At 43.7% G+C, this 27,688-nt stretch overlaps 2 protein-coding genes and 1 non-coding gene across 4 annotated transcripts; 2 read left to right on the top strand and 1 right to left on the bottom strand.

Annotated features, from left to right (window-relative positions):
* Nucleotides 1–2,684: 2,684 nt before the first annotated feature.
* IMP4 (IMP U3 small nucleolar ribonucleoprotein 4) lies at nucleotides 2,685–7,443 on the bottom strand. 2 transcript variants are annotated; one of them, XM_004778220.3, is made up of 9 exons: nucleotides 6,764–7,443; nucleotides 6,507–6,615; nucleotides 4,552–4,635; nucleotides 3,783–3,892; nucleotides 3,571–3,703; nucleotides 3,330–3,484; nucleotides 3,153–3,208; nucleotides 2,958–3,031; nucleotides 2,685–2,874 (listed from the first exon to the last, which is right to left on the bottom strand). In XM_004778220.3, exons 1-9 carry the CDS (start codon nucleotides 6,764–6,766, stop codon nucleotides 2,762–2,764), a joined length of 837 nt encoding a protein of 278 aa, XP_004778277.1. In that variant the 5' UTR covers nucleotides 6,767–7,443; the 3' UTR covers nucleotides 2,685–2,761. The 2 variants fall into 2 exon arrangements, with proteins under 2 accessions (XP_004778277.1, XP_012904286.1); XM_013048832.2 differs by having other exon boundaries at nucleotides 3,153–3,247; nucleotides 6,764–7,441.
* Nucleotides 7,444–7,497: 54 nt separating this feature from the next.
* CCDC115 (coiled-coil domain containing 115) lies at nucleotides 7,498–11,382 on the top strand. The gene is made up of 5 exons (XM_004778221.3): nucleotides 7,498–7,677; nucleotides 7,760–7,863; nucleotides 7,951–8,033; nucleotides 8,681–8,812; nucleotides 10,567–11,382. Exons 1-5 carry the CDS (start codon nucleotides 7,504–7,506, stop codon nucleotides 10,677–10,679), a joined length of 606 nt encoding a protein of 201 aa, XP_004778278.2. The 5' UTR covers nucleotides 7,498–7,503; the 3' UTR covers nucleotides 10,680–11,382.
* A 1,429-nt stretch (nucleotides 11,383–12,811) lies between these two features.
* On the top strand, nucleotides 12,812–12,883 carry TRNAE-UUC. The gene has a single exon. It is a non-coding gene; the product is annotated as a tRNA-Glu (tRNA).
* The last annotated feature ends 14,805 nt before the right edge of the window (nucleotides 12,884–27,688 follow it).

The raw sequence follows: 27,688 nt of genomic DNA, 5'->3' as shown, positions 1-27,688 counted from the left end.
AGAAAATGTTCTAAGTTTTTAGATTTTTAAAGATTTATTTATTTACTTATTTGAGAGGGAGATTGATAGAGAGTGAGCTCATGAGAAGCGAGAGGTCAGAGTGAGAAGCAGATCCCTGCTAAGCAGGGAAGGCTGATGTGGAACTCCATCCAGGGACTCCAGGATCATGACCTGAGCGGAAGGCAGTTGCTTAACCCACTGAGCCACCCAGGTGTCCCATAATTTTTATTTTGAAATGTCATATTTATATAAAAGTTGCAAAAACAGGGCAATCTGTGCCCTCATGCCCTTAACTTAGATTCCCCACATTAATATTTCTGAATATTGAGAAGAATACTAGAACATGAAAATCAGTTGCAGACATGACAAAGGAAAACCTGGTCACAAAGGCCCTCTACTCTCTCTGGGCCACTGTTCTCTGGCCAGAGGAGATACTCAAATGGTAAGCACCAAAGCCCACGCTGACTTGTCTTCTCCTTTGTCCTTCACATTTCAAAACCATGTAAGAACTGATTTCTTCCTTAAAAAGTCAAATAAAAGATGCATAAATATCCCTTTATGCCCTATACCATGCCTCAAATCCAAGGCTCCCTGTGAATCCTCAGGATATTATCTGTGCAATACACAAGGCACTACAGTGGACATTTCCCACAACTTACTATTTCTTGTTTTAATTACTGTTATTTTATTGGCTCACTTTCCAAACTCCCCTGCTCAAATACCCTAAGCTGTCTGCAGCATCACCAGTGACTCAAGAAGTAGAACTTTCAAATGCTTACCAGACTGCCATCTGAAAAGCCTTTACCCACTGGTTCTTCCACCAGCACAGTGTGAAGGGTCGTTTCCCCCAGTATCACTTGACAGTAGATATCACTCACATCCAGTGGCTAAACACAGCTGATGAGCAAAACGTGGACCCAATTGTCTTTCATAAATCCCTCCACTACTGGTGAGCCCAAGTGTGCTGGCTTCTCAAAGGCCTCTTTAGCAGTGGAAGCCACAATAAAGTGAATAATAAATAGTTTGCCTCTTATTTTCCACCTATCCCTAAGAGCTGGCCCCTAGCTCAAAGGCCTGCTGAGACTTCTGTGCTGTTAAAAAAATAAAATGCCAGTGACTAAGGGCCTGCTCTAGGCTTGGTGAAACAGTGAATGCAGCCCCAGGCCTCATGGCGCTTACCTAGGAGGATGTTCAGAGTTAGCAGAGGAGCATCAGCCTCATGCCTACGATGTCTGCAAGAGGTACAGGGGCATACAGTAAACAGGAAGGGCAGGAGGCCCACAGCTCCTGAAGGTGAGAAATGAGGACATGTAGTTGGATGAATGGTGGCTCCAAAAGGTATGTCCACAGCTTAATTCCTGGAACCCATGATCTTATTTGGGGGAAAAAAAGTCTTTGTAGACGTGATTAAGTTCAGAATCTTTAAATGAAGAGGTCATCCTTGATTTTCTTTTTTAAAGATTTTATTTTTAAATAAAGACAGAGATCACAAGTAGGCAGAGAGGCAGGCAGAGAGAGAGAGAGGAGGAAGCAGGCTCCCTGCTCAGCAGAAAGCCTGATGCGGGGCTTGATCCCAGGATCCTGAGATCATGACCTGAGCCGAAGGCAGAAGCTTTAACCCATTGAGCCACCCAGGTGCCCCCGCATCCTTGATTTTCTGATGTGCTATAAATCTAATGACAAGTGTCCTTATCAGACACACAGCGGAAACTTGACAGTAGAGGAAGACCATGTGAAGACAAAGACTGAAACCACAATGCAACTACATGCCAAAGAACACTAAGGATTGTCAATTGCTACCAGAAGCTGGAAGAGGCAAATAATGGAGGAGGGGTTGGGAGTGACCTGATTTCTGGCCTCTGGAATTATGAGAGAATAATTCTGCTATTTTAAGACACCCAGTCGATGGCAGTTTTGGTAGTCCAGAAAACTAATAAAAACATCATACTACTTCTACTTTGTATGTATTTTGGAATTTCTGTAACTTGCATGAAAATTTTAGTGGCATATCCTTCATTTGTGAGCTGAGGTTATGGCAAGGCGAGAGGGGTTCTGGAAGGTCCTGGATTTACATGAGTGGGGCTAGAAGTCACAGACATCCCATGAAACCTATTGCCTGTTCTCCCTCAAGACTCCTCTCACTAGGCCACTGTTGCTCCTGGAACGCTTATGAGTACGTCCACCTCAGGGTCTTTGCATGGATCATCCAGGTGATCCCTGCTGCTTCATGCCATCCTGTAGCTCTAGGGGCATCTGCAGAGGTCTCCCCCATTCTCCATCCCCCTGCCTGACTTGTTTTCTTACAGACCTGCCCCAAGTGGTATGATGGCTTTCTTTCTTAATGTCATACTCCCCTCCACATCAACTTGGGGGCATGCTGTAGGCTCCTGACATGTGTTCTGTGTAAAACCAGGGTCCTTAAGTACACATCAGTCCCAGTCTGAGATGGGCTCTCACAGGACCTCTGACTCCCAAGTGACACCACCACCAAATCTCCCAAATCTTTCCTATGGTTAAGGAGCAAGCCAGCAGGTTGAGCCTGCCTTGTCCTAGATACAACGTCAAGAGCAGACCTGAGAATGTCCTTGAGCTGTCAGCTCCCCAAGTAAGAAGACCCAGTAGAAACTGTCCCTCACATGCAGCCCAACGGTGGGTTTGTCCTGACCACACAGAAGCAAATGGGGTGGTGTGGCACACAGACTTTATTCTGACCCCTCCCCAAGTCCTGGGTCCAGGTCCACGTCCTGACCAGCAAGTGGGTTCACTCAGCACTCAGAAAGACCTTCTTGCGTGCGGTGTTGGTGTATGGGTGCCAGCGCCACTCCACATCTGCTGTGGCCTCGTGTTCCAGCGTGCCCAGGCGGATCATGTACACTGGGAGGTGTAGATGGGTACATTGTCACCTACACCGCCAGCACACCACCACCATAAGAAGTGGAATTAAGCCCCAAACTCACACTTCAGTTCAAAGCGAGGTCCAACCTCTGTCAGTTCCACACTGCGGTGGTTGGTCTTCCTATATACGTGGTGCCTGGAGGCAAGGGGAGATAAGGTAGGGGTGAGAGAAGACAGTGAGCAGATGTGAGCCAATAACAAACAGCAGTGGAACACAAAGGTCAGGATGCCATTCTGAGGCCAGCCCATGGACCTACCGGAAGGAGATATAGTCATCTTTGTTTGCGAAGGTGATGACACGGTGGCTGTCATCCTTGGGCACGGGGAACAGGTAACGGAGTATGTCAGAGACCTGGGTCAGAGGGAAGGCAAGTGGCAAATGCCCAGCCTGAAACCCCCTGCCCCCAGCCCTCACCCCATGGACTCAGACTCACCCGCTTGCCTAGTCGGGAGGAGAAGCCATGCATGATGAGGTGAGGCTTGGCTTCAGACACGGTGCCCAGGTCAGGAATGTCATGGCGCATGACCACATTGCACAGTGTGAAGTAAGCAGTGGGGCCGAAGGGCAGGTGGCTGACAATGAGCCCCACTGGTGGGGCCAGGCGGGCTGTCAGAAACCTTATCTGCTCTCAGACAACCACCCCAGCAGACACCCTGTTCCCACCATAGTCTCACCAGGTGTGCCTCGATGCTCGTGGACAACCAGCAGGTCAGTGACACCATTGGCTTTGCAGGCTCGCACCAGTGCCCCTACCTCATGCCGGCCACGGTTCATGCGTTGAGCACCTGGGAACACCAACTTCAGCTCCTTGTATGTGAACGCATTTCAATTAGGACTAGGGCCACTAGTGCTTTAGGACCTCCCATTCGCTTCCCACTACTGGTACCTTTGCAAACATCTTGAGGCGGGAACTGGGGTCTCGGGAGGTAGTGATCATGACCTTAGGATCTTCAACCCCTGCCCATCGATATTCATCATCCACATGGTTGGTCACACCTGGTCACAGCATGAGGGGAATGTGACTGTCTTGGGAAATAAAATGCTAACTTGAGGGTAGCTCAATCTGTCTAGAGCAGCACTGTCTGACAACACTTTTGATGATGAAAATAAGATGTTCCACACCTGCACTGAGCAGGAGGGTAGCCCTCCAGCCACACTGGTTATAAAAACAACTATGACTGTGGAACTAAATGTTCAAATTTGATTTTACTTCATTTTAACTACATTTATCACATGGGGTTAATGACTACCAAGTACAAACCCAGATTCTGTTAAGGCCAAAGGTAACAGACTCCTTTTCCTCATAAAAAAAATTCATAATGTCTGTTTAGGTGTTAATGAAGTGCTGGGAGCTGGAGACATGGCAGTAAACAAAATGGATTTGCCTCAGCAAGAGTTCATATTCTGATAAGGGGGATAATTAACAGACAAAACAGAGTAAGTGGGATAACCCTTATGTGCTAAATAAACGAAATTGGGAGCACTAAGAAAGAGCTCTCCTAAAGTGCCATCTGTGCACAGTCAGGAGGGCATCTGGGAGAAAGTTTCGCAAAGAGGGGCTACACAGCCTTTCTTCAAGCTGTCCGCGGAATGACAAGGAAACCAGCAGGCTCAAGTGAAGAGGAAGAAGCTGGCCCAGTGTCAGGAAAGTTTACCTTCACCACCGGCGTCATCAAACTCCAAGGAACCCTGTAAGGTCAGAGCCTCCCTGCGTAATTCGGTGGGAATCAGGCGGTTCTCTGCAGGGGGAACACAGAGTAGCTGAGTAAGACCCATGCATGGGGCCCTCAGTTTATACAACACTGTGGCTTACAAAAACTGTACAGACTTGATTAAAAAGTACCCCTTTCACTCCTTTCTGTGCAGAAATGTGTACATGACTTCTTTGGCAGGGGGAAGAGAGACAAAACTATTTTTGTCTACATGCCAAGCTGTTAACAATGGTTACAGGAGATTTCATTTTCTATGGCTTCTAGTTTTATGGTTTGATGGCTTTCTAAAATATTTAGTTGCAAGTATATATTGTTTTTGTACTTAGAAAAAAATTAACACCGATTTTTAAAAGAACAAATACAGAGTGTTCTTTCTATATGAATGTGGCCCAGAAACCCTGAAAACCCTGAAACCCTCTGACAACGAAAGTGCTAAACTTTATGCTTTGGGTCAGATTTCCTCTGTGAACTAAAGCTAGACTTGGTTTAAAAAAAAAAAAAAAGGGCTGGGCTGTGGGCATGCCCACTTTGGAGTACAGAGCTCAATATGAACATGCCCTTGGAACCAGCATGTCTTTCCAATATGCCCTGGAGAAATTCTTGCACCTGGAAGAGAAGGTTCATAGCAGCAATGCTGTTCCTAACTGCGCCAGACTAAAAAAATAAGGTCAACACCAAGCACAGGGAAATGGGAGCCCCCACTACACTCAATAGATCTTACAAAACATAAAGCTGGGGAAGAATACATACAACCTAGTAACTACGTTTAAAACTAAAAATCAACCCATGTGATTTAAGGATACAAACAAGTATGACATAAGCACAAAGAAGAGTAAGGAAATGGCTTATTTTTAAAAAGTATCCTGTATTGTGGCTATCTGAATTGGGGGAAAATATTCCTGAATTTCTATATATTGAGCATTTTTTATTTCTAATGTGGGCAGACAGATCACAGATATTTAACATAACGTTTAATGTAAACATATAGACTCATGCACTTTATATGTCTAAAACACAGAAAATCAAAGTGAATTTAAAATAATCAGAGAGGGGGCCTGGGCGGCTCAGTTGGTTAAGCGACTGCCTTTGGCTCAGGTCATGATCCTAGAGTTCCCAGATTGCGACCGGAATTGAGATCCACATCAAGACTCACACTGGGCTCCCGGCTCAGCAGGGGGTCTGCTTCTCCCCCAGACCTCTCTTCTCTCATGCTCTCCCTCATTCTCTCCCTCTCAAATAAATAAATAAAATCTTAAAAATATAATAATCATAGATAGTAAGCTGATGTACCATCCAGACAGGAAAGTTCTATTTACACAAGAACCAAGAAAACAGGGATAAATATAACATTTTCATTCAAACAAGTTAACACTCTTCATTCCTATGACAAACAAAAAGCGGAGAAAATACTGCAAAGTTAGATCCCAATTCACAACTCGAATAAAAATAAATTCTCTACGGTTTATCACTTTTTAAATGCAACGTAATCATAGTAACAACTAAAAGATACTCTTGTCATCTTGAACTGAAGGTAGCAAAACGAAAAACAACGGGGGTAGGCGCGGGAGGACAATGTAAAAATTTAAAATTTGGAAAGAACTAAGCACACTGTAAACAAAATTAATAGGCAAACTGGAAATCTGGATACTGCAGGATATATGACAAGATATGAAATTTATAGCATCACGGAAAGAATTTAAAAACCCAAAAGCCAAGGAAAACGGCCAGTAAATACTTGAAAGGATGCTCAGCCATACAAATACTAAGAGATGCTAATTAAACGCGTTTTATACCATTTGGTCTTTTATTCCGTTGGATTTTAAATGCAAACCAATGGTCTCTATAACGACAGGTTTAGAGCACTCCCCATCCCCGAGGCGGGGCGGAGACGTGCCTACCTTCCAGGGCGCGCCGAACCTTCTCCTTCCGGTCCTGGGCAGCTCGCTGCGACTCCTCTCGGGCCTTGCGGTACAGGTACTCCCGGCGAAGACGGGCCTCACGACGCAGCTACGGAAAAAGCGGGTTAGCTCAGCCTCCTCGCCACGCACAGCCGGGTCGGGGGGCCACCAGCCCCACCAGCCCCAAGCCCATAAATCATCCTCAGCCCTGCGCGAGCCCCCACTATAAAAAACAGGAGCTCAAACTCCACTCTTACCATTCTGAGCACGGATTCCACGTGGGTCTAGGAGAACGCCGGGCGCAGCGTCACAACGTCACCAACAATTCTGCCCTCAATCAAGAAGGTCGCTAGAGGCTTTGTTGCGCTCTAGTACTGTGGGAAGTGCCAAATGTTAAGATGGCGGAGGGTTAGGAGTTGCAAGACGATTGGTCAATCTGGACACGCAAGCTTACTGGAACACCAATAGGCGGGCGTCGAGACGTTGTCACGTTGGTAAGGCTCGCCCTTACTAAAGATGTTAGTGCGTGGCTTCATTACTTACCACTGCGCAGGATGCCCAATTTTAAGATGATAAACCGCTAGAGTAATCATAATTGGCGGTTCAAAATGATCCAGCAACTGTAAAAGCAGCACAGCGGCTGACTGGAGGCTCGCCTACCGGCTGCTGGAATTAAAGCCTCTTCTCCCTTTAAAATAGCCGCCATACAGCTTTGCCTCTTCCAACACCACAGCTCTCACCCTACTGTTAAAAAGCGGCCTCTTATCGCTTCTCGGCCTTTTGACTAAGATCAAGTGTAAAATACGGCCTCTTCCCAAAGCGACTCGGAACCACCCACAGCTCTAGCCGACTGTTTCGGAGGCTCACACGCCTCGGAAAACCCAGCTAGTCAATACTGCAGCGCGGCTCTAAGCGTTTGCCTTTAGAAAGGCTGGGCAACTCGGCCCACGGCTGGGAACGCCCGTGGAAGGTGAGCCTATTGGTTGTCATGCCGGCCATGGTGAGCGACGATTGGGCAACCTGTGAGGAGTCTGGTTCCAGACCTCAGTACCGTGGGCCCATGGCTGCGCCTGGCTTACGCGCGCAGATGGACTCGCTCCTTCTGCAGCTGCTCCGGGACCTGGAAGAACTGGAGGCGAAGAGGGCAGCACTGAACGCCCGGGTGGAGGAGGTGGGATGTGGAATCTTGCGGAGGGAGGGATGGGCGGGCATGCGGAGGTAAACTGAGTTTAACCGCTCTCCTCTTATCCCAGGGTTGGTTCTCACTCTCCAAAGCTCGCTATGCCATGGGTGCCAAGTCTGTAGGTCCTCTGCAATATGCCTCCCGCATGGAGCCTCAGGTCTGCGTCTACACCAGGTGAGGAGGCGTGTATGTTGGAACGGGTGGGCGGACAGGGTCCAGGCTGGGGCCTCCAAATGTCGATCCTGCCTTCTCGTTCTTCAGCGAGGCCCAGGACGGACTCCAGAAGGTCTGGGTGGTGAGAGCCAGCGCCCAGACTCCAGAAGAAGTGGGGCCCTGTGAGGCAGGTGAGTTCCCCTTTCTTCGCGTCACGGATCCCTCCCGATGTCAAAAACAAAATGTACAGGATAATTGAAGAGATTATTTTATTAAGGGTGTTGCGATGGAGAGTGGCCCAGATCAGAGGATTACAGTGTCTCAGCAGGCTGGTTTGTTTTGTTTGTTTTTGCTTTAGACTTCTACAGGGAGAAATAGATAAGTTATAGTTGAAGTCCTTTACGGTTGGAATAGTTTTGCAATTGGGGGAAGTTTCAGTCAGTTGAACAAAAAATGTTTATATGTCTAACTGGTTTCAGAGGGACGAACTTCTAATCTCAGTCATTTATGAGACAAACGGGGAGTAGGAGGGTCTGTCGGGCCTTTCAGCATGTTCAGACAAAATGGGAAAACTCAGTGTGTGGATCTGTCACAGGTAAACAAGGGGGCCATTTGCTGATCTTATGAGAATCATGAGAGAGTGGTCAGGGCATCTCATCTGAATCACAAACAGAAAGGTTGTTCTTTGTGGTATGTTTTCTGGAACATAAATGGTTGGAGGGATTTTACAGCCTTCAATGTTTGTCAGGATTATGAGCTTAGATCAAGTTCAACATTGTCACAGAGAAGAAAAAGGACAGGTAATGAGACCCCCAACCTCCAGTCTGTCTTTCTCCAGCTTTACGCAGGCGCAAGGGTCTCTCCAGAACCCCAGAGCCAGAGTCATCCCCAGCCCCCCGGGACCCTCTGAACTGGTTTGGAATCCTGGTTCCGCACAGTCTACGTCATGCCCAAGCCAGCTTCCGGGAAGGTGAGTAGACCCTCTATCTATAGGAAGAAGTAGTAGTAATGCCATGCCTGGCTGGGGTTAATCTGCAAAGGGTTTTCCAGGGCTTTTTCCATAGGAGGCTTTTGTTGCACACATGCTGTTTTTTCAAAAAAGGATTTACTGGCTGTTGGCAGTGTTCCAGGCTCATGTTAGGGGCTGGAGATACAGCAGGAAACAAAAGATATAAATACCCCTCATGGAATGTATATTCCATTGAGGGGAGAGTGAAAACATGCAAATAAATAAGTAGGCCCTATATATAATACGGGGTAGTGAGAATTGTTATGGAAAAATAAGATAGGGTATGGTGGATGGAGTGGGGCAGGAGTGGGTGAGGGTAGCTATTTTATGAAGGGTGATCTGAAAAGTCCTCTCTGAAAAGATGGAAAGAACTTTGTAGTTGATCTGTGCTATAGGCAGAGGGGCCAGCCAGGGCAAAAGCTTTGAGGTGAAATCATGTTTAGGTTGGCAGAGAGGAGGCCAAATGGGTTAGAGTGGAGTTTATGAAGCAGGGAGTACCAGGAACTGAGGTCAGAGGGGACTGGGCCCAGGTTATTTGAGGTATAGGCCCTGATGAGGACTTTGGGAGTCACGGGTGGCTCTGACGAGAGTGAGGCAGAGTTGGATCCACAGAGTGATAGGAAGACTCTGGGTGCTGGGTGGGAACAGACAAGAGCAGAGGGAGGAAGCACATGTTGGGGAGCAGCCAGGATTGAGATGTAGGTGGAAGCAGTGAAGGAAAGTACAAGTGACAGGAATCTTCATGTTTTGAGAGTAGAAGCCACGAGATTTACTGACAGATCAATTTGAGAGTAAGGGAAGGAGAGGAATGAAGGATGAACCCACAGATTCCAGCAGGAACACCTGGGTGTTCTCACCTGGTGCAGGAGAGCTGCAGCCAAGGGTAAGTCAAGAGTTGAGTGAGAGTGTGTTCCTACTACTGTGTGGTGGAGACTCTTCTCAGGTGTCTGGGCACATGCATCTGAGTTTGGAAGAGACCTGGGCTGGAAAGAGATTTGGGAGCCCCCTGCATAGACACAGGGGGCTGACACAGACACAGCATTTAAGCTGAGATCAGCAGAGGGCCTCAGAGTGTGGACAGAAAGGTGGGAAGAGGAAGGAGAGAAACCACTTTCGAAGAGACTGAGAAGTAGCAGTGAGGCAGGAACAATAGCCAGAGGGTGAGAGATCCCAGAAACCAAGAGGAGAAAGTGCTTCCTGGAGGGAACTGAGCAGATGTGTGGCCAGCTCTGCTCTCAGGCAGGTAGGCTGAAGACTGGACTGACGAGTGGCCTGGGCATGGAGGGCCCAGAAGACTGTTAAGCAGAAGCATCAGGCAAAAGCCACCTAGATGTGAATCCAGAATGTGGAACACTTTTGGGGGCAGGGTAAACAGAGGGCAAGAATAGTGAAGGACTATTATAATGAAGGAAAGAAGGAAGGAAATGAGGGCATGCAACAGTGTTATGATCTGTGAATTTTTAGTCACAGGGTAATGTAAAGGAGTAAAGGAAATCTGTTGAAGAGGTGACATTTTAGTAAAGATGTGAAGGAGGTGAGGGTGTGGGTCTAGTGAGATTCTGAAGCAGCCAGTGCAAGGCTCTTCTGGGAATGTTTTAGAAATAGTGTGGAAGCTAGAAAATTCTGGAGCCTTTCCAGTCCCTGGGGATGTTCAGAGGCCCCTGAGTCATATCACACAGCGGATACCATGGTGACAATCTTGTCTCTTCCTCTAGGCCTGCAGCTGGCTGCAGACATGGCCAGCCTTCAGATCCGCATTGACTGGGGTCGAAGCCAACTCGGGGGCCTCCAGGAAAAACTCAAGCAGCTGGAGCCTCAGTCTGCCTGACTTGTGACCAGAGGCTGGACAGTGAGCACAGCTGTTCTTTGGTGTGGCTACCTTATCTCAGGCCTTCTTCCTTCACAGATTGCCCCTGTCCCTATTCCCACCCCAACTAATCCCTGTTCCTTAAAATTTCTCTGGTTTGCATGTTTCTAGCTTTGTTAGGTGTGAAAGTTTGAAGAGCCTCATGGATATATCAGCTGTGGTTTCTTTACAGGATAAAATACTGCACAGTTAGTGGCAGGGAAGGACAACAAATAGGTTCTTCAGTTGCACTAGATTCTGAAAACTGATTTTGGTGTAGGAAAAAAAGACAAACATGGCTAACAATTTAAGACAGTATGATTCCATGTCAATAAAAAAGGTGAACGCCTAAGTAGGTAGGTAGTCCTCGGCAGGTTTTAAGCCAGAAAGTCTAAAAGATCTGACTTAGATTTTCAAGGGAACTCAAGGAACTCTTCATTTATCTTTATAGGAGCGAGACCATGCTACTTTTAATTTTTGAAGGGCCAAATGTATTTCCTGTGATGGGATCTGTGTCTTTGCTTCATTATCCTACTGGGTTGTTTTTTTAAAAGTTTGCTTGGGGAAAATTAATCCTTTGTTCATAATATGAAATGTAAATATTTTTCCCAATTTCTCTTGTAACTTTGCTTATGTTTTTTTTTTAAACTTCATTTTAAAATAAAATGCGTTAACCTGCACAAAATATTGAATAGCTTAATGAATAAGGTGAAAGCTATAGTAACCATCACCCAGCTCTTGTATTTTCTTTTACTTAGTTTTCTTAATTGATTTAAGAGTTGACTTTATCAGGGGCACCTTGCTGGCTCAGTGGGTTAAAGCCTCTGCCTTCGGCTCAGGTCATGATCCCAGTGTCTCCGGATGGAGCCCCGCATTGGGCTCTCTGCTCTGCCGGGAGCCTGCTTCCTCCTCTCTCTCTGCCTACTTGTGAAAAAGTTGACTTTATCAGTCAGCTGTTTTATCATTTCTCGATTTGGGGTTGTAAATGATATGATAAAAGAATTCTCCAGTATTTTCCTAAAGAACTTCTGTGGTTTCAGTTGAGGTATGGGGTGAATCCTACATCCAGCTTGTTTTTTTCTACCATAGGTCTACATTACTGTATGTGGAACCACTGAGTTTAGATGCTCCCCCCCTTTTTTTTTCTTTTACATAATCCCAATGTATACCCATACCGTATTTTGGAGCTTCCATTGTTTCATTGATTTTACTGTCAGTTAATATACAGGTACCACACTGTTCTTTAACATATACTTTAATGGCAATAGGTCATACCTGTGGTTGGATGGGGTGGGGGGGAAGGAATTGTTTTTTTTTTGTTTTGTTTTTGCCATATTGAGGTTGAGTTGTCAGTGAAAAGCCTAATGGAAAACCTCAAAAGTAAACTAGAGAAAAAAAGTACATCCCTTCTCACATAGGTTGAATTTCAGAACAAAATCCCGCTACAAAGTGTCAACCAGTGAGATTTTGAAGCAAAAGTTAAAAACACAATATAGGGGCACGTGGGTGGCTCAGTGAGTTAAAGCCTCTCCCTTCAGCTCAGGTCATGATCCCAGAGTCCCAGGTTTTAGCTCCGCATCCGGCTCTCTGCTCAGCGGGAAGCATGCTTCCCTTCCTCTCTCTCTGCCTAGTTGTGATCTCTGTCAAGTAGATAAATAAAAATTAAAAATATATATATACATATTTGTTTTTCACATAAAAGATATTCACGTGGAATTCCGTCCCGAATGGGGTCCTTTGTTTTAGATGTCAGTTGATGTCAAAGGTCAAGCAATAGCCTTCATTTTACAGTTTGAAGTTGGGCTTTGGGTATGTCCGCGTGCCCAGCGCCCACAGCAATACAGACAGAAAACCACCAGGATTGGCAGTCTGTCCCGGCAGGCTCTAGACCTTTGGGAGATTTCCGGGAATAGGAGTTCCCGCCCCCTCGAGAGGCCCGGATGTAGCCGGTGCCAGTTTGAGGGAAGGGGATCCTTTAAGCCGGGACTCGCGCAGCCGCAGTCAGAATTTCTGGAGGCAGGGCGAGCCCGGCGGGTATGAAACTTAAATGGGGAGGCAGACGGCAGGCTGAAGTAAGTGATGTCTACAGAAAGGAGAAAATTCTTGCCGGTGTTTCCCATATGGTCTAGCGGTAAGGATTCCTGGTTTTCACCCAGGCGGCCCGGGTTCGACTCCCGGTATGGGAAGGTAATTGGTTTAGTTTTGTGGCGGCCAGAATTTTGTATTTTCCTCCTAGGTCACATTGGGCGTTTCTTTCCATTTAAGCCTGAGAAATTGGGGGCCCGGGGAGCTCTGGGACCTATCATTCTGTGTTTTGAACGAAGTGTTAATTGTCACCACATCATTAACTATTTTTTCTATGGGTAATTTATTAACTATATAAGATACCATATACATTATAGGTGCAAATACCATTATATTTATATATTTATATATTGAGTATATATTTATATAATGGTGCAAAAACAAACCATTATATTTATATACCATTATATTTATATATATTTATGTATTTATATATTAACAATTTATTGTTAATCTTCATGGAGGGCGACCACTGCCTAGTCTTTCCACACACCTCTGGGTAGTGGAACCCTCCGGGAGGAAGGAAGAAATGAGTGGAGTCAAGACACTTGCAACTTTTGCTCCAGAGCCAGTCCAGAGGCTGGGCTGCAACAAGCGGAGCAGTCTCTGGAGGGGCATAGGATGAAGTGCCTGAATGGACAGGAGAGGGCCAGTTGGAAGAAGTCTCCAGCAATTTAATTTTCTCTGGTCTTGCGGCTGCTTTGTTTGCCTTCTAGTCCAGTGGTTAGGGTTCTTAAGCAAACCGGTTTGCCTTCTACCCGTTATGGAAATTACTTAAATTTTTTAAAGACTCTCTCTCCCCCCAAAACTTGCACACTTCCAGTCAAAAGGAGAGCCAAACGTACACACATGAGTCACTAAGTGCCTTTGTCAGTTTCCCACCCCCTTCCTCTGGTCTGGTTCACTTACTCAACCAAGGGAGGTTATGGGCAGGGCTGAGGTCCTGCCTTCAGAAGTGGACCTCTACACTTATTTACTCACTCATACATTTGAGTGAGTGGGGGGGATTTTGGGTGGGGGGGATTAATTTAAAATAGGTTAAAATAGGATACAGTGGAGCTGGGAAGTCATCACTAGTTCTCACAAGAAAACTGTCTAAAATTTAACAACTCTTCTTAGGTCCATCAGAAAATTGAAGTCATAGACAAACGATAAGTGACTCTTAATCTCACAAAACAAACCGAGGGTTGCTGGGGAAAGGAGGGTTGGGAGAAGGGGGGTGGGGTTATGGACATTGGGGAGGGTATGTGCTTTGGTGAGTGCTGTGAAGTGTGTAAACCTGGGGATTCACAGACCTGTACCCCTGGGGATAAAAATATATTATATGTTTATAAAAAATTAAAAATTAAAAATTTAAAAAAAAAAGAAAATTGAAGTCGTGGGGCAAATTGCTGCCTTGAAAATTGGGGAGAAGAATGAATACAGAGAATCATATTATACCAGGCTCAGAAGCTGCTGCTGGAGCCAGTAACTGTTAAGAAAACTTAAAGGCTAATTGATCCTGATGAGAGAAAAAACTCTCTAAAGGCCTGATATATAAGGGAAGCTTATTTTCTTTTATTTTGACATGTTTAATATTTATTGTTCTTTTGCAGAAAAAGAATCATGGTAGTTGATACCATGATGGCTTAATTCAGACAAAAATAACTAAGAGACATCAATTGATTACCATAGCAGTTTTAACAGAACCATTTTCTAGAAAGTACTGATTTAGTCACATGAACCCAAAATAGGTGATATACGAGAACAGTATAAACGTTTTGTATAATGCACTTTTAGTTCTTCATGGTTTGGAATAAAGCAAATATAACTTGGCTCTGATGTAGACAATTATTGATATAATTTTCAAGTTTTTCGATGTGGGGAAGTCACTGTCAACATGGAGCCCATAACACTCCCTGGGCAGGTTCAGACTCAACTCACACCTTACAAACAGATTAGAAATAGCCAGTCAGAGAAACGCCAGTTTTCCTCAAATAAAAACTGAAAAACAAAAAACAAAAAACACCAAAGCTTTTGGCAGTTAGAACAGTTTCCAACTCCATTTGGGATCTAGGCATGGATCCAATGGCCATCAGCCTGAGTCAGAGCCTTCAGGAAAACTGGAAGTAATTCTTCAGAGATGGGAAAGTCAAAAGGTTTTCTACCTGAGCTGCACCATGGTCATCACAACCTCACCTCTGCTCTTGACTCCTCACCTAGGACAGAGAGAAATAGGCAGATTCACCAGAGGACTGGGACATTCTCATTTATAAACTAAGGAAATGAGACTCCAACCAGAGCATATACAGATTTTGTGAAAGAATAAAGCCCTTGAGTATGACATTGGTTAAAGGCAAAAGAAGAGAAGATTTCTATCTGCAGTAACATCTTTGTTTAATTTTTCTCAAGGGGAAGCCATTTTAGATGTCTAAGTTAGCATGACTGTATAAACTTTTTTTCTAAACCAAAAGCCTGATTAATGGCCTACCAAGCCATAAAGGAAAACCATCTTATCCTTGAGGTGTCAATGAATACTCCTACTTCTTGCATTTCTTAACATGAAAACTTGTGATTCCTGCCTATATGTTAATCTGTAATCTTTTGACCTTTTACAAGATGTAAAAAAAAAATCTTTGACCTGTTATTTCCTGTGAAGAGTGTTTTTCCCAGACAGGTGTCCTAACCTGGGATGGAATAAAACTTTTTCTTTTAGAGTGTCTAAAAGTTGTATTCATTTTGTATTGACAACCCTCACATTTTTGTGGGTTCTACCTCCAGAGGAACCCTACTAGGTTCTTAGGGTCAAGACTGGAGAACAATCTCCTTTGCTTCTGGCAAGAGGAGGGAAAAGTACCACTTTGAAATATGCCAGAGCACCCATTTCTCCTTAACAAAGGCTTATTCTCAGAGAAACTATTTTACTAGACCCCACCCAACCTGAGGGAAGAGAAATACCCAGCCCTCTCTACCTTCCTGTGTCACATAAAGGGAGAAAAAAAGCAGGGAAGAGCTTTTGAAGATTATAGCCTCAGGGCAGAAGTTCAGTAAAAGGCTATAGGATTATACAGTACTTCCCCTGCTCCCAAATATTATCACCACATCCGTAAGGTTCTTGTTACGATATATATAATATATAAAACAACTGAAAGAACTGCAGGGCTCAGAATCTATGTAAGAAATCTGATGGGAAACCCAAACACAGCAGAGAAGACAAATAAGAAAACTGGAGGAAATTTTAGTCTTTGATACCTATAGCCATAGCAGACAATAAACAGAGAGTGATTCTTAGGAGGATAAATATAAAATCTCACACTAAAACCCTGCATAGCTTAGTTCCTTTTACCTGATACATCATGTCTACCTTTTTTTTTTTTTTAAGATTTTATTCAACAAAAAAGGGAGAGAGCAAGCATAAGCAGGGGGAGCAACAGAGGGAGATGGAGAAGCAGTCTTCCCACTGAGCAGGGAGCCTGATACAGGGCTCAATCCCAGGACCCTGGAATCATGACCTGAGTCAAAGGCAGATGGTTTCCTAGGATCATGACCTGAGCCAAAGGCAAATGCTTAACCAACTGAGCCACCCAGGTACTCATCGTGTCTACCTTTCAATAAAAACTTAAAAGTTGGAGGGTAAAACATGTCTATAGTTGAGAATCTCTATCAGCCCATGTCCTATTTGCAGGGTTTTGGAAGTCCCACAGCCTCCCTTCATTTTCTTCTATCTCTGTTCCTTGGAGTTCAGGTTGCCAATAGTTTTCCTGGTATAACATTCTCAGTAACCTTGTCAACCTTCTGTGCAGTCGTGGGGTTTCAGTTCTCAGACAAGAGCATCTTCTATTGATCTATCCTGAATAACCCCATATCCATTCTTGTTTCTGCTGGGATGGCCAGTTGGATCCATGAGTTGGGACCAACCTCTTTAGTGAAAGATTGTCCAGCCACACCCTTGGCCCCTTTTTTCAGAGCACACTTCCCAACAGTGAATTTCTTAATATTTGAATCCTTTGTAATCTGGATAACTTGAGAACCACCCCAATCATCAAGAGCTGGCTCCTTTTGCTTAATTGCCCTTTTCTTAATTTACTTCTTCCTTTTGCTTTTTACTGTAAGCATCAAGGATAATCAGTGCCTACAACACTTTACTTAGAAATCCCTTCAGCTAAATATCTAAGCTCATTGCTTCTAAGTTCTGAGGCCAGAAGTCTAAAATCAAGCTGTTGCTAGAGCCATACATCCTCTGAAGTCTCTGGGAAAAAATCCTTTGCTTCCTCCTAGCTTCTGGTGGCTCCTGGAAATCCTTGGCATTCCTTACGTTGTAGATGCATTGTTCAATTTCTGCCTCCCATCTTCATATGGCCTTCTTCCATGTGTCCTCTTCTCTTCCTATAAAGACGATCAGATATGGGCCTTAGGCAACAGTGTTTGAATATGGGCCTATTCTAATTTAGTATGACATCATCTTAACTTAATTGCATCTTCAAAGATCCTATTTACAAATAAGATCATACACTGAGGGTGTCTGGGTGGCTCAGTTGGTTAAAGCGACTGCCTTTGGCTCAAGTCATGATCCCAGAGTCCCAGAATCGAGTCCTGCATCAGGCTCCCTGCTCAGCAAGGAATCTGTTTCTCCCTCTGATCTTCTCCCCTCTCGTGCTCTCTCTCACTGTCACTCTCTCAAATAAATAAATAAATAAACTCTTAAAAAAAAAGGATCATACACTGAGGTTGCAGGTGGACATGAATTTGGGGGAAGACACTATTTACCCCATTACTGAGCAAATATTAGAACAAATTATAAGACCGGTGGATTCTTTTAATATAGTTGTTAAAATGCTATCTTGACTCAGTTTTGAGGCTCTGGCTAGAGGCTAGTCAATTCCCTTTTTTGAGTAGCTAATTAAATCCACACCCAACCACTTTCTTTATCAGGCTATCACACTATGTGTTGCTATATATCTGTCCTAATCACCCCAGGGCTAGATACCAAATGACCGGGAGGAAGCCCCTGTGCTCCTGAGCTTGCTGAAGTGATTCAAACTAGCCAATCCTAACCCTGGTTACCCTGCCTAATCCATCATTCCCAAGGAAATCATGAAATCTTTGGTGTACAGGTTCCTCTTCACTCTCTGCCCCTTGACCTCACGTTTGGTCATTCTTTGTCCCCCAGTGCCACCTTCTTGTCCCCACATGATGTGTACTCCTCTTGAGAACTTTGAATTATCTATTCAGAGGCAGTTGTCTCCTGGCCTTACCACACCTAAATAATAATAGTAGTAGTAGTAATAATGATAATAATAATAATAAAAACCTGATAAGGCCAAAACAATTGAACCAGCAAAGCCAGATGATTTGGCTCCAGACCAAATGACATTTCACTAGATTTTTCTGACTTACAGCTTCTTCCAGACAGTAATGGCTACTTGCACAGGCATGCCACTGGCTGGCATGTTGGTGCTGTGGGCCATAGCTGCTTTTTGTTGCCTCTACCAGATGTTGCTGTGAATCTACTCCACAAACTGTGAAATTTGTGAACAGTCCTCCCTTATGTCCTCTCTGAGTCAAGTGTCCAGGGCAGAGCACCTGGGGGCAACTCAAATTAATTGGTTACTTCTGACTGTTAAAAGTTTCCTCTGAAGGAAGTGAGGTATGATCCCATCCAAGTGGCAAGGGGATGGGTCTGAGTAGCCTACTGGTCAGCAAGTGGTAGGGCCAATGAAGTCATTATATCCTATTACAGAGTAATTTTATTTGGCCTACTCTACACTACAGTAGGAGACTTCTCTCTCTCAAGCCATTCATAGGGTCATTGTGAGGGTATCTTAGTGACCATGGCACCCACAGGTCTTGTGATAAAGGAAATGATTGTTATGGTATTGTTTGTCTAACTGCCTAACTCAGAAAGGTAGGAAGGCCATATGGATGGAAACTAGTAGCACAAAACTTAATGAAAAGAGAAAATTTGGGGGACACTATTCTTAGCCCAAGACCCCTGAGGAAGTCATGACATTGTTTCAGGAGTGTAAAACTCTGGGCAACACCCATGGGCCTTTCTGAATACTGCTGCTCACCAGCACACCAAGGGCCTTATGCTCAAAACCTGGATCCTCAAAGTACTGATAAGGCCACTGTTCTCATGGAAGTGGATGTGGACACCTCAGAGGTCAATTGAGACATCAAGGAGAGGGAGGCCACGGCCTACAGATGGGACCATTTGGGACCACTAAGTCCTTTGGTAAATACTCAAAGGTCAAATAGTTTGAGACAGATAGGAGACTAAAACAAAAACTAAAAATTTTACCTGCCTAGATATATAGGTCATTTTTAAAGAGTTTACCAAAAAGACAATGAAAAAGAATTGGTACTTCAAACCAAGAGCTAACTGTACTATCCCAAGAAGAGGCTGTTATATAGCTCTCTAAGTACAAGCCTTAATCTTTGGGAGGTGTATTTGGATGGCTTGGATGGCTTGGAAGGAGAAAGTGCCACCTAATAGGGGGCTCCTCCCTTTCCCCTGCTTTTGCTGTAACCACTTAGAAGGTACACACATAGTATTATTAGCCAGAGACAGAAACTAGAAATTGTGGATTCTGGCAGCTCAAGACTAAGACAAATAAATATGCAGGGTGGAAAATAAAAAATAAATAAAGTGTATAAATTCAATTTGACTCTACTGTAAGTGGAAAATTTCCTAAAAGAATTCATATAACAAAAATCAAAAAGGGTGCTGATTGGCTTTTGTCCCTCAACAATATAGGTTCTAAATTAACTTTAACATCTGCTTAAAATGCAGCAACTGACAAAGCTTCATGATCTTAATCAACGCTTGGGCTCAAATTATAGTGATACCTGGGGTCCCACTAAGTATAAACATTGTACCCCCTATAGTCTATTTTATAGTTAGTGACTTTTCTAAGAAAAGTTAGTGACTTTTCGAAGAAAATAGAGAAAAATAAGTATGCCTTATTTTAACTATAGCCTTCCAATAAATTGCCCATAATCATAGTACTTATTGCTCTAAAATATCCTAGATTGGACACAGATCCTCTAACACAATGAGGAGTCAATTAAAATTAAATTAAGTTTTTGGCATTTACAAATTGACAGGATAATAGACCTCCATAGACCTCCAGTTAATATGGCCCAATGTATGTTAGAACAGGGCCTTTACAGAGTGAAACTATTATAAAAGACCTAATTAATAAAGGAGTGATTATCTCCACTGATTCTTTAACAGCTCAGTTTTGTCTGATTTTAAACTTAAAAAAAAAAAAGCATGGGTGACTTGGGATTGATTACTGCAACCCTAATTTTGTGGTCTCATCCAGTAATTGTTTTATCCCTAGTGCACAGTATTATTAAAGTTGCTGACTCCATCCAATCAACTTGGTAAATATTTCACTATTACAGATTTATCTAATATGTTCTGCTCAGTGCCAATTTCAAAAGCTTCTCAGCTGCAGTTTGCCTCAATACAATATACTCTTTCCAGGCTGCCCATGGAGTTCCTCACAGCTTTACTATCACACATAATCCATAATCTTTACAGACAGGATCTTAACTATATTGCCTTTCTCCACAAATACCCATATGACATTATGTTGATGACTGTCCTCCAAGGATACTCATTGGACACATTCATTAAGGGTAATTAAAGATATATAAGTCTCTTTTGAGTTCTGGTGGCAAGATATTCCTCATTTATCATTTTAATCTCACTGAAGCTGCAACTTACAAATCAGCCTATTTTAAATGGGATTCCTCCAACAAATATTCTAGAATCTGTCCAAGTTAAAATCAACGGCACTTCCATTAGTGCCCTCGGAGACTCCTTCATTGGAGAGGTTTGACTCCTTTTCTCATGGCCCCTGGGGTCTCTGGACCACATATAATAAGTTGCCCCAAATCCTCTGGTGCAAAAGGATGGTCCCCTTGGCCCTGGGATAAACTCTATTAAGATGAAAACTGCTGGCTACATACTGGGATTTCCTAGAAATAAGGGCTCTAACAGACCTTGAGCCTGTGGCCATCCATACTCAGCTGCCCATTTATGCCTTGGATCATAGAAACAGTATACCAGGCTCAACATGGCTATACAAGTGTCCTAAAGACAGGATGGAGGCCATCCTGGGTATATTCCACCACAGAAAGGGGTGGCCTTCCCTGTCCTTAGTTCTTTGCCAGATGCCACAGTGCAGAGGAGATCACCCTTCCTCAAGATCACTTGGCTACCCAGTGAATCCCTTTAAATAAACTGAGTGAGCAGAAATGGAAATACACAGACTCTATGGACAGCATTGCCACCATTGAGCTCAATTCAATGTTACTGCCTTTCATCCTGTAGCCAAGAGGTCTCTGATAGTAGATGCATCAGGGATCAATGCAAATTGATCAAATTTAAGGCAGTCATCTTAACACTAGATTGGATCCTCTGGCCATCAAATGGTCCCATCTGCACATTCTTTACAAACTTTTGGATCATTGCTGAGAGCTGTCCCCTTCCAGGTAAGAACTTTGGAATCTCTTGTCTCACATACACCAAAATATAAATAAAAATCTACATATGTTGAGACCACAATTCAAAGCCTTGCCAGGATGATCTTTATTCTCTTCAGAGTTACAGACATTTCCCAAGGTACAAATTTCCCTTCTCAAAATACACAGTGCTGGGCTCTTAATAAAGGTATTTAGTGCAAGTTTTATGTCCTTGATAGTTCCCAGGTAGTTTAATTGAGAGACATATGGTCTCCTCAACTCCTTTTTCAAATTCCAGCCTGACTAATGAATCTCTTCTTGCCCCAGGCCTTAATACCAATTTCACAACTGTACTTATTAATTTTATGTGTCAACTTGGCTGGGCCAGAGAATGCCCAGATATTTGGTCAAACATTATTCTAGATGCTTCTGTAAGGGCATTTTTGGATGGGGTTAACGAATTAGTAGACTTTGAGTAAAGCAGATTGACCTCTCTGATATAGGTGCATGGGCCTCATCCAATCAGTTGAAGGTCTTAGTAGAACAAAGAGACTAGCCTCCTTTGAGCAAGAGAAAATTCTCTAGCAGACTGCTTTCCAATTTCATCTGTAATATCAGTCCTTTCTGGTTATACAGCACACTGCCTTTAGACTGTAACAGCAGCAATATTTCTCCTGGTTTGCAGCCTACTAGCTCATCAGGCAGATGTTGGATTTGCTAGACTGCATCTCTGAAAAATCCTGACTGATAAACCAACTTTAAAAAACTTACCCATTACAGCCATCGAAACCCGAACCAAACAAAAACAAACAAAAAAACAAACACCTCAAAAAACCCCTGAAATCTTACTATTTGCAATGACATGGATGGAACTAGATGGTATTACACTAAGTGAAATAAGTCAATCAGAGAAAGATAATTATCATATGATTTCACTGCTATGTAGAATTTAAGAAACAAGGCAGAGGATCATAGGGGAAGAGAGGAAAAAAATGAAACAAGATGAAACCAGAGAAGGAGAGAAAACATGAAAGACTCTTAATCTTAGGAAACAAACTGAGGTTTGCTGGAGGGGTTGGGGGGGATGAGGTGGCTGGGTAATGGACATTAGGGAGAGTATGTGCTATGGTGAGTGCTGTGTGTTCTGTAAGACTGATGAATCACAGACTGGTGGCCCTGAAACAAATAATACATTTTATGTTAATAAAAAATTAATTAAAAAGCAACAACCCCCACAAAAAACTTTACAATTATTCTTTCATATACTTTAAGAGGGTTATGTTTTGCCTCCGTGTATATAAAAAGCCCATAATATGGCTCTCCCTATTTCTCTAAACTTTTAATTTTATCTTCATCCCCTAAGATCTGGAGTCCTGACTGAAGGTGCACACTCCTGAGACTCATTAACCATTGATTGTCCTGCGGGCCACGAAGTAGCCATCTGATATAGGACTCATTTGAGCCTAAACTTACACCACTCAAGTAACCCTAAATCCCCTACACAACAACAATAAAGTCTTCCTGAATATTTAGTTGTAAGAAGTACATAATTAAACTGGACTCTCCGTCTGATCCCTTTTAGGAAATTGAAATTATTTCTCTAGGGCCAGTCCTATAGACAATGTGAAATACCAAAAAAGGTCGGTCGAAAATTCCTCTAATAATAAATAAATATAAATAAATAAATAAATATCACAGTTAGAGATAAAAATAAAATCAACACCATACCCCATAGTGATATATTCCATAGGAAAACCAATATCAGACAACAAAAGCTCATTGACTGCAGCTGCACACCATTCTGTTAACTATTGTCTTATTACTATCAAAAGAAATTAAATCTTGCCATTTGCGATGACATGGATGGAACTAGAGGGTATTATGCTTAGCAAAATAAGTCAACCAGAGAAAGACACTATCATATGATCTCCCTGATATGAGGAAATGGAGGTGCAATGTGGGGGTTTGGGGGACGGGAAAAGAGTAAATGAAACAAGATGGGATCGGGAGGGAGACAAACCATAACAGACTCTTAATCTCACAAAACAAACTGAGAGTTGCCGGGGGGGGGGGGGAGGGTAGGGAGAGAGTGGTGGGGTTATGAACATTGGGGAGGGTATGTGCTGTGGTGAGTGCTGTGAAGTGTGTAAACCTGGCGATTCACAGGCTTGTACCCCTGGGGCTAATAATAAATTACATGTTAATTAAAAAAAGAAGAAGAAGAAGAAGACTACTATAAATCAAATGCTATGGTTTTCAGCAAAGTGTGTGTAATCAGGCATATTTTATTAAAGTAACCATGTAAAATGATGGTTGAAAATTGGAATAACAGAAAACATAAAAATCAGAGATTTTAAAAAGAGATATGGGACAGTGTAGAGAATATAGTCAATGATATTATAATAGTGTTATATGGTGACAGATGGTGGCTATATTTGTAGTGATCATAGAATAATGTATGGAGATATTGAAAACCTGAAACCAATGTAACACTGAATATCAACTATACTCAAATAAAAAAATAGTAAAAATAAAACATTTTATTTTAAAAAGATAAAAAGAGGGACAAGAATTTGAAAAGTGAATTTCAAAAAGCGTAAAGATGAGGCTAAGACATACTCTGAACCTTGAGGAAAACACCATTTTGAAAATTCTTCCCATTTTGAGAAAACTCAAATGAATCAATACCATAAAAGAACCCATTTTAACTGAGAGATGTAATGAATGCTCAAGAAATAATTTTATGACAGGATAATTCTTCCTTATGAAACAGCATACAGAAACCAGGGGAAACACCTGGAAGCAAAATAAACTATACTGAAAATAAGAATTAGGAAAAAGATAAATGATGAAAGATAAGAAAATTAGACCTGCGACAGAGACCTAGTGAAGAGAATTTTTAGCTTGTGGTTTAATGTTTTTGAGGATAATCTAGAGTTCATAACTGCCTTGAGACAGGCTGGTTGTAGGCAGTTTAGGCAGACCCCTAAGGCCTACTTTGGGCAGGTGGTGTTGGAGGAGGCCATTGGGCTGGACAAAGATAAATCCAACCATTTGACTAAAGTATCTGTGAAGATGTTGAAGTCAGATGCAACAAAGATAGACCTGGCAAACCTAATCTCAGAAATGGAGATGATGAAGATGATTGGACAGCACAAGGACACCATCAACCTGCTGGGTCCTGCACACAGGACGGTCCTTCGTACACTCTCATGGAATATGCCTCTAAAGACAACATACAGGAGTACCTGCAGGCCCAGAGGCCTCCTGACCTGGAGTACTGTTACAATATCAGCCACAATGCAGCAGAGCAACTCTCCTCCAAGGACCTGGTATCCTGTGCCTATCAGGTAGCATGGAGTACCTTGCCTCCAAGAAGTGCATACACCAAGACCTGGCCACCAGGGAAGTGCTGGTGACAAAGGACAACATGATGAAGATCTCAGACTTCAGCCTTGCCAGAGATATCACCACATCAGTTACTATAAAAAGACAACCAACAGTGGACTGCCTGTGAAGTGGATGGGTCTAAGGCCATGTTTGAGCAGATTTACATCCATCAGAGTGACTTCTGGTCTTTTGGGGTGATCCTGTGCAAAATCTTCACTCTGGAAGCCTCCCATATCCTGGAGTGCCTGTGGAGGTGGTTTTCAAGCTGCTGAAGGAGTCATTTGATGGATAAGCCAATAAGTGCACCAGAGTTATACACAATAATGAGGGGTGGCTGGCATGTGGTACCTTCAAGCTGCTGGTAGAAGACCAGGATCATACTGTGGCCTTGACCTCCAACCAGGAGTACCCGGACCTGTCCTTGGCCCTGGAACAATACTGTCTATGCTTTCCCAACACCCGAAGCTCCACCTGCTCCTCAGAGAAGAATTCCACCTTCTCTCATGTGCCGTTGCCCAGGGAGGCCTATCTGCCCTGACACCCAGCCCAGCTTGCCAATGGTGGACTCAAATGACTAGTATCCCTATTACTCCTGTCCAGATTCTGTCATAAGCTGTAACCCTTACCCCCCACCCTCCCTGCAAGACTCACTGCCTTCTCCTTTGTCCCTTTCCTACTGGCAGGAGCCAGCTGCCTACCTGGGGCCTTCACCCCTTGAAGTTCACCTCTCTTCCCCTTCCTCTTCCTCCTCCTTACAACCTGCTCATGAAAGAAAGGCACAGAGAGGCAGGTACTTGCTCGTGGCTACTTCCTTCCCTCCCATATGTTGGACCAAGACCCCTCCCTGGCATCTGGTACTGCCTGGACGTCGAGGGAGTGGGAGATGAGGCATGCCAGTGAAAGCTGTCGGAGCTTTCCTGTTTTGGTTTTGTCTGCTTAGCATAACATGTAAGACTGAGTTCTGGTGGCAGGGACCTAGTCCTTGGGGCTATAGCACTAGCGAGGGGAGGTCAACTGCTCTGGGCCTTGGCTAAGAGCAACCCCTGCTCCAGAGATATGGTGCCAAGGGCTTATTAATTTTGACACTAATTTGCTTTGCTGACCAAATACCTGGTATCAAAAGATGGGAAGGCAAAGACTGGAAGCAGTGTTGTGACCATGGGGTCCAGCCCCAAACTATGAAGAAAACACAAAGTGTATAAATCTGAGTAAGTATATATTTACACACCTTTTTAAATAGGTTGTTATCAAAGATTTAATCAATGGGTAATATGCTCCTCGTGGCTGGGAAGCATCAGTTGCCATATATTAAAAACAAAGAAAAGAGGTGTCTGGGTGGCTTCCTCCATAAGTGTCCCTTCTTTTCAGGTCATGATCCCAGGGTCCTGGGATGGAGCCCCACATCAGGCTCTCTGCTCAGTGGGAAACCTGCTTCTCCTTTTCCCTCTGCCCTGCTTATAGTTCCTCTTCCTGTCTCTCTGTCTGTCAAATAAATAAAATATTAAAAAAAAAAGAAAGAAACAAAATGTTTTTGAAAGGTCTATTTTTTTTTTTAATTTTCTAGGGGTGCCTGGATGACTCAGTTGTTTAAGCAGATGTTTGCCTTTGGCTGAGGTCATGATTCCAGTGTACAGGGATCCAGCCCTGCATGGGACTACTTGCACCCCAAGGAGCTTGCTTCTTCCTCTCCCTTTGCATGTGATTCCCTCCGCTTGTGCGCTTCCTCTCTCTCTCTCTCTCTCTCTTGATGTCAATAAACAAAATAAAATCTTTTACTAAATAAATAAATAAATAAATAAATTTCTAAACCTACTTTCAGTTTAGGTCCCTTAACAAAAATTGCTATTGCGGTCAAGATGGCGGAGAAGTAGCAAGCTGAGACTGCTTCAGCTAGCCGGAGATCAGCTAGATAGCTTATCTAAAGATTGCAAACACCTGAAAATCCATCGGCAGATTGAAGAGAAGAAGAACAGCAATTCTGGAAACAGAAAAACAACCACGTTCTGAAAGGTAGGACCGGCGGAGAAGTGAATCCAAAGCGACGGGAAGATAGACCCCGGGGGGAGGGGCCGGCTCCCGGCAAGCGGCGGAGCAACCGCGCACAAAATCAGGACTTTTAAAAGTCTGTTCCGCTGAGGGACATCGCTCCAGAGGCTAAACCGGGGCGAAGCCCATGCGGGGTCAGCGTGGCCTCAGGTCCCGCAGGGTCACAGAAGGATCGGGGGTGTCTGAGTGTCGCAGAGCTTGCGGGTATTGGAACGGGAAAGCCGGCTACAGAGACAGAGCCGACAGTAAGCTCGCAGCTCCGTGTTACCTTGAACCGGTCGCAGGCTCGGTGAGCTCGGAGCGCGGCCGGAGGTCAGGCAGACGGGAGTAACTGGGTGCTGTTCTCTGAGGGCGCACTGAGGAGTGGGGCCCTGGGCTCTCGGCTCCTCCGGGCCGGAGACCAGGAGGCCGCCATTTGTATTCCCGTCCTCTGGAACTCTACGGAAAGCGCTCAGGGAACAAAAGCTCCTGAAAGCAAACCCGAGCGGATTACTCACCCCGGCCCCGGGTAAGGGCGGTGAAATTCCGCCTGGGGCAAGACACTTGAGAATCACTACAACAGGCCCCTCCCCAGAAGATCAACAAGAAATCCAGCCGAGACCAAGTTCACCTACCAAGGAGTGCGGTTTCAATACCAAGGAGAGCAGCAGAATTCCAGAGGAGGAGAAAGCCAAGCACGGAACTCATGGCTTTTTTCCTGTGATTTTTTTTTAGTCTTGCAGTTAATTTAATTTTTTCTTTTTCATTTTTTTTTTTCTTTTTTCTCGCCTTCGGGTAAAATTTTTTTTAACTGTTACCTTTTTCTTTTTTAACGATTTTTTACTAGTTTATCTAATATATATATATATATATTTTTACATTTTTCTTAGGTGTTTTCTTTTTTTTAAAAAAAATTCTTTTCTTTTCTTTTCTTTTTTTTTTCTTTTTCTTTTATTTTTGTTTTTTTTTTTTCTTTCTTCCTTTTTGAACCTCTTTTTATCCCCTTTCCCCCCACTCACGATTTTGGATCTCTTCTA

Source organism: Mustela putorius, unplaced genomic scaffold (genome assembly GCF_011764305.1).
Source record: "Mustela putorius furo isolate JIRA1106 unplaced genomic scaffold, ASM1176430v1.1 tig00004035_pilon_pilon_pilon, whole genome shotgun sequence".
In the NCBI taxonomy this organism is placed as follows: Eukaryota; Metazoa; Chordata; class Mammalia; order Carnivora; family Mustelidae; genus Mustela; species Mustela putorius.
The sequence above is the reverse complement of the archived record's forward strand: the minus strand, read 5'-3'. Positions and strand labels throughout refer to the sequence as shown.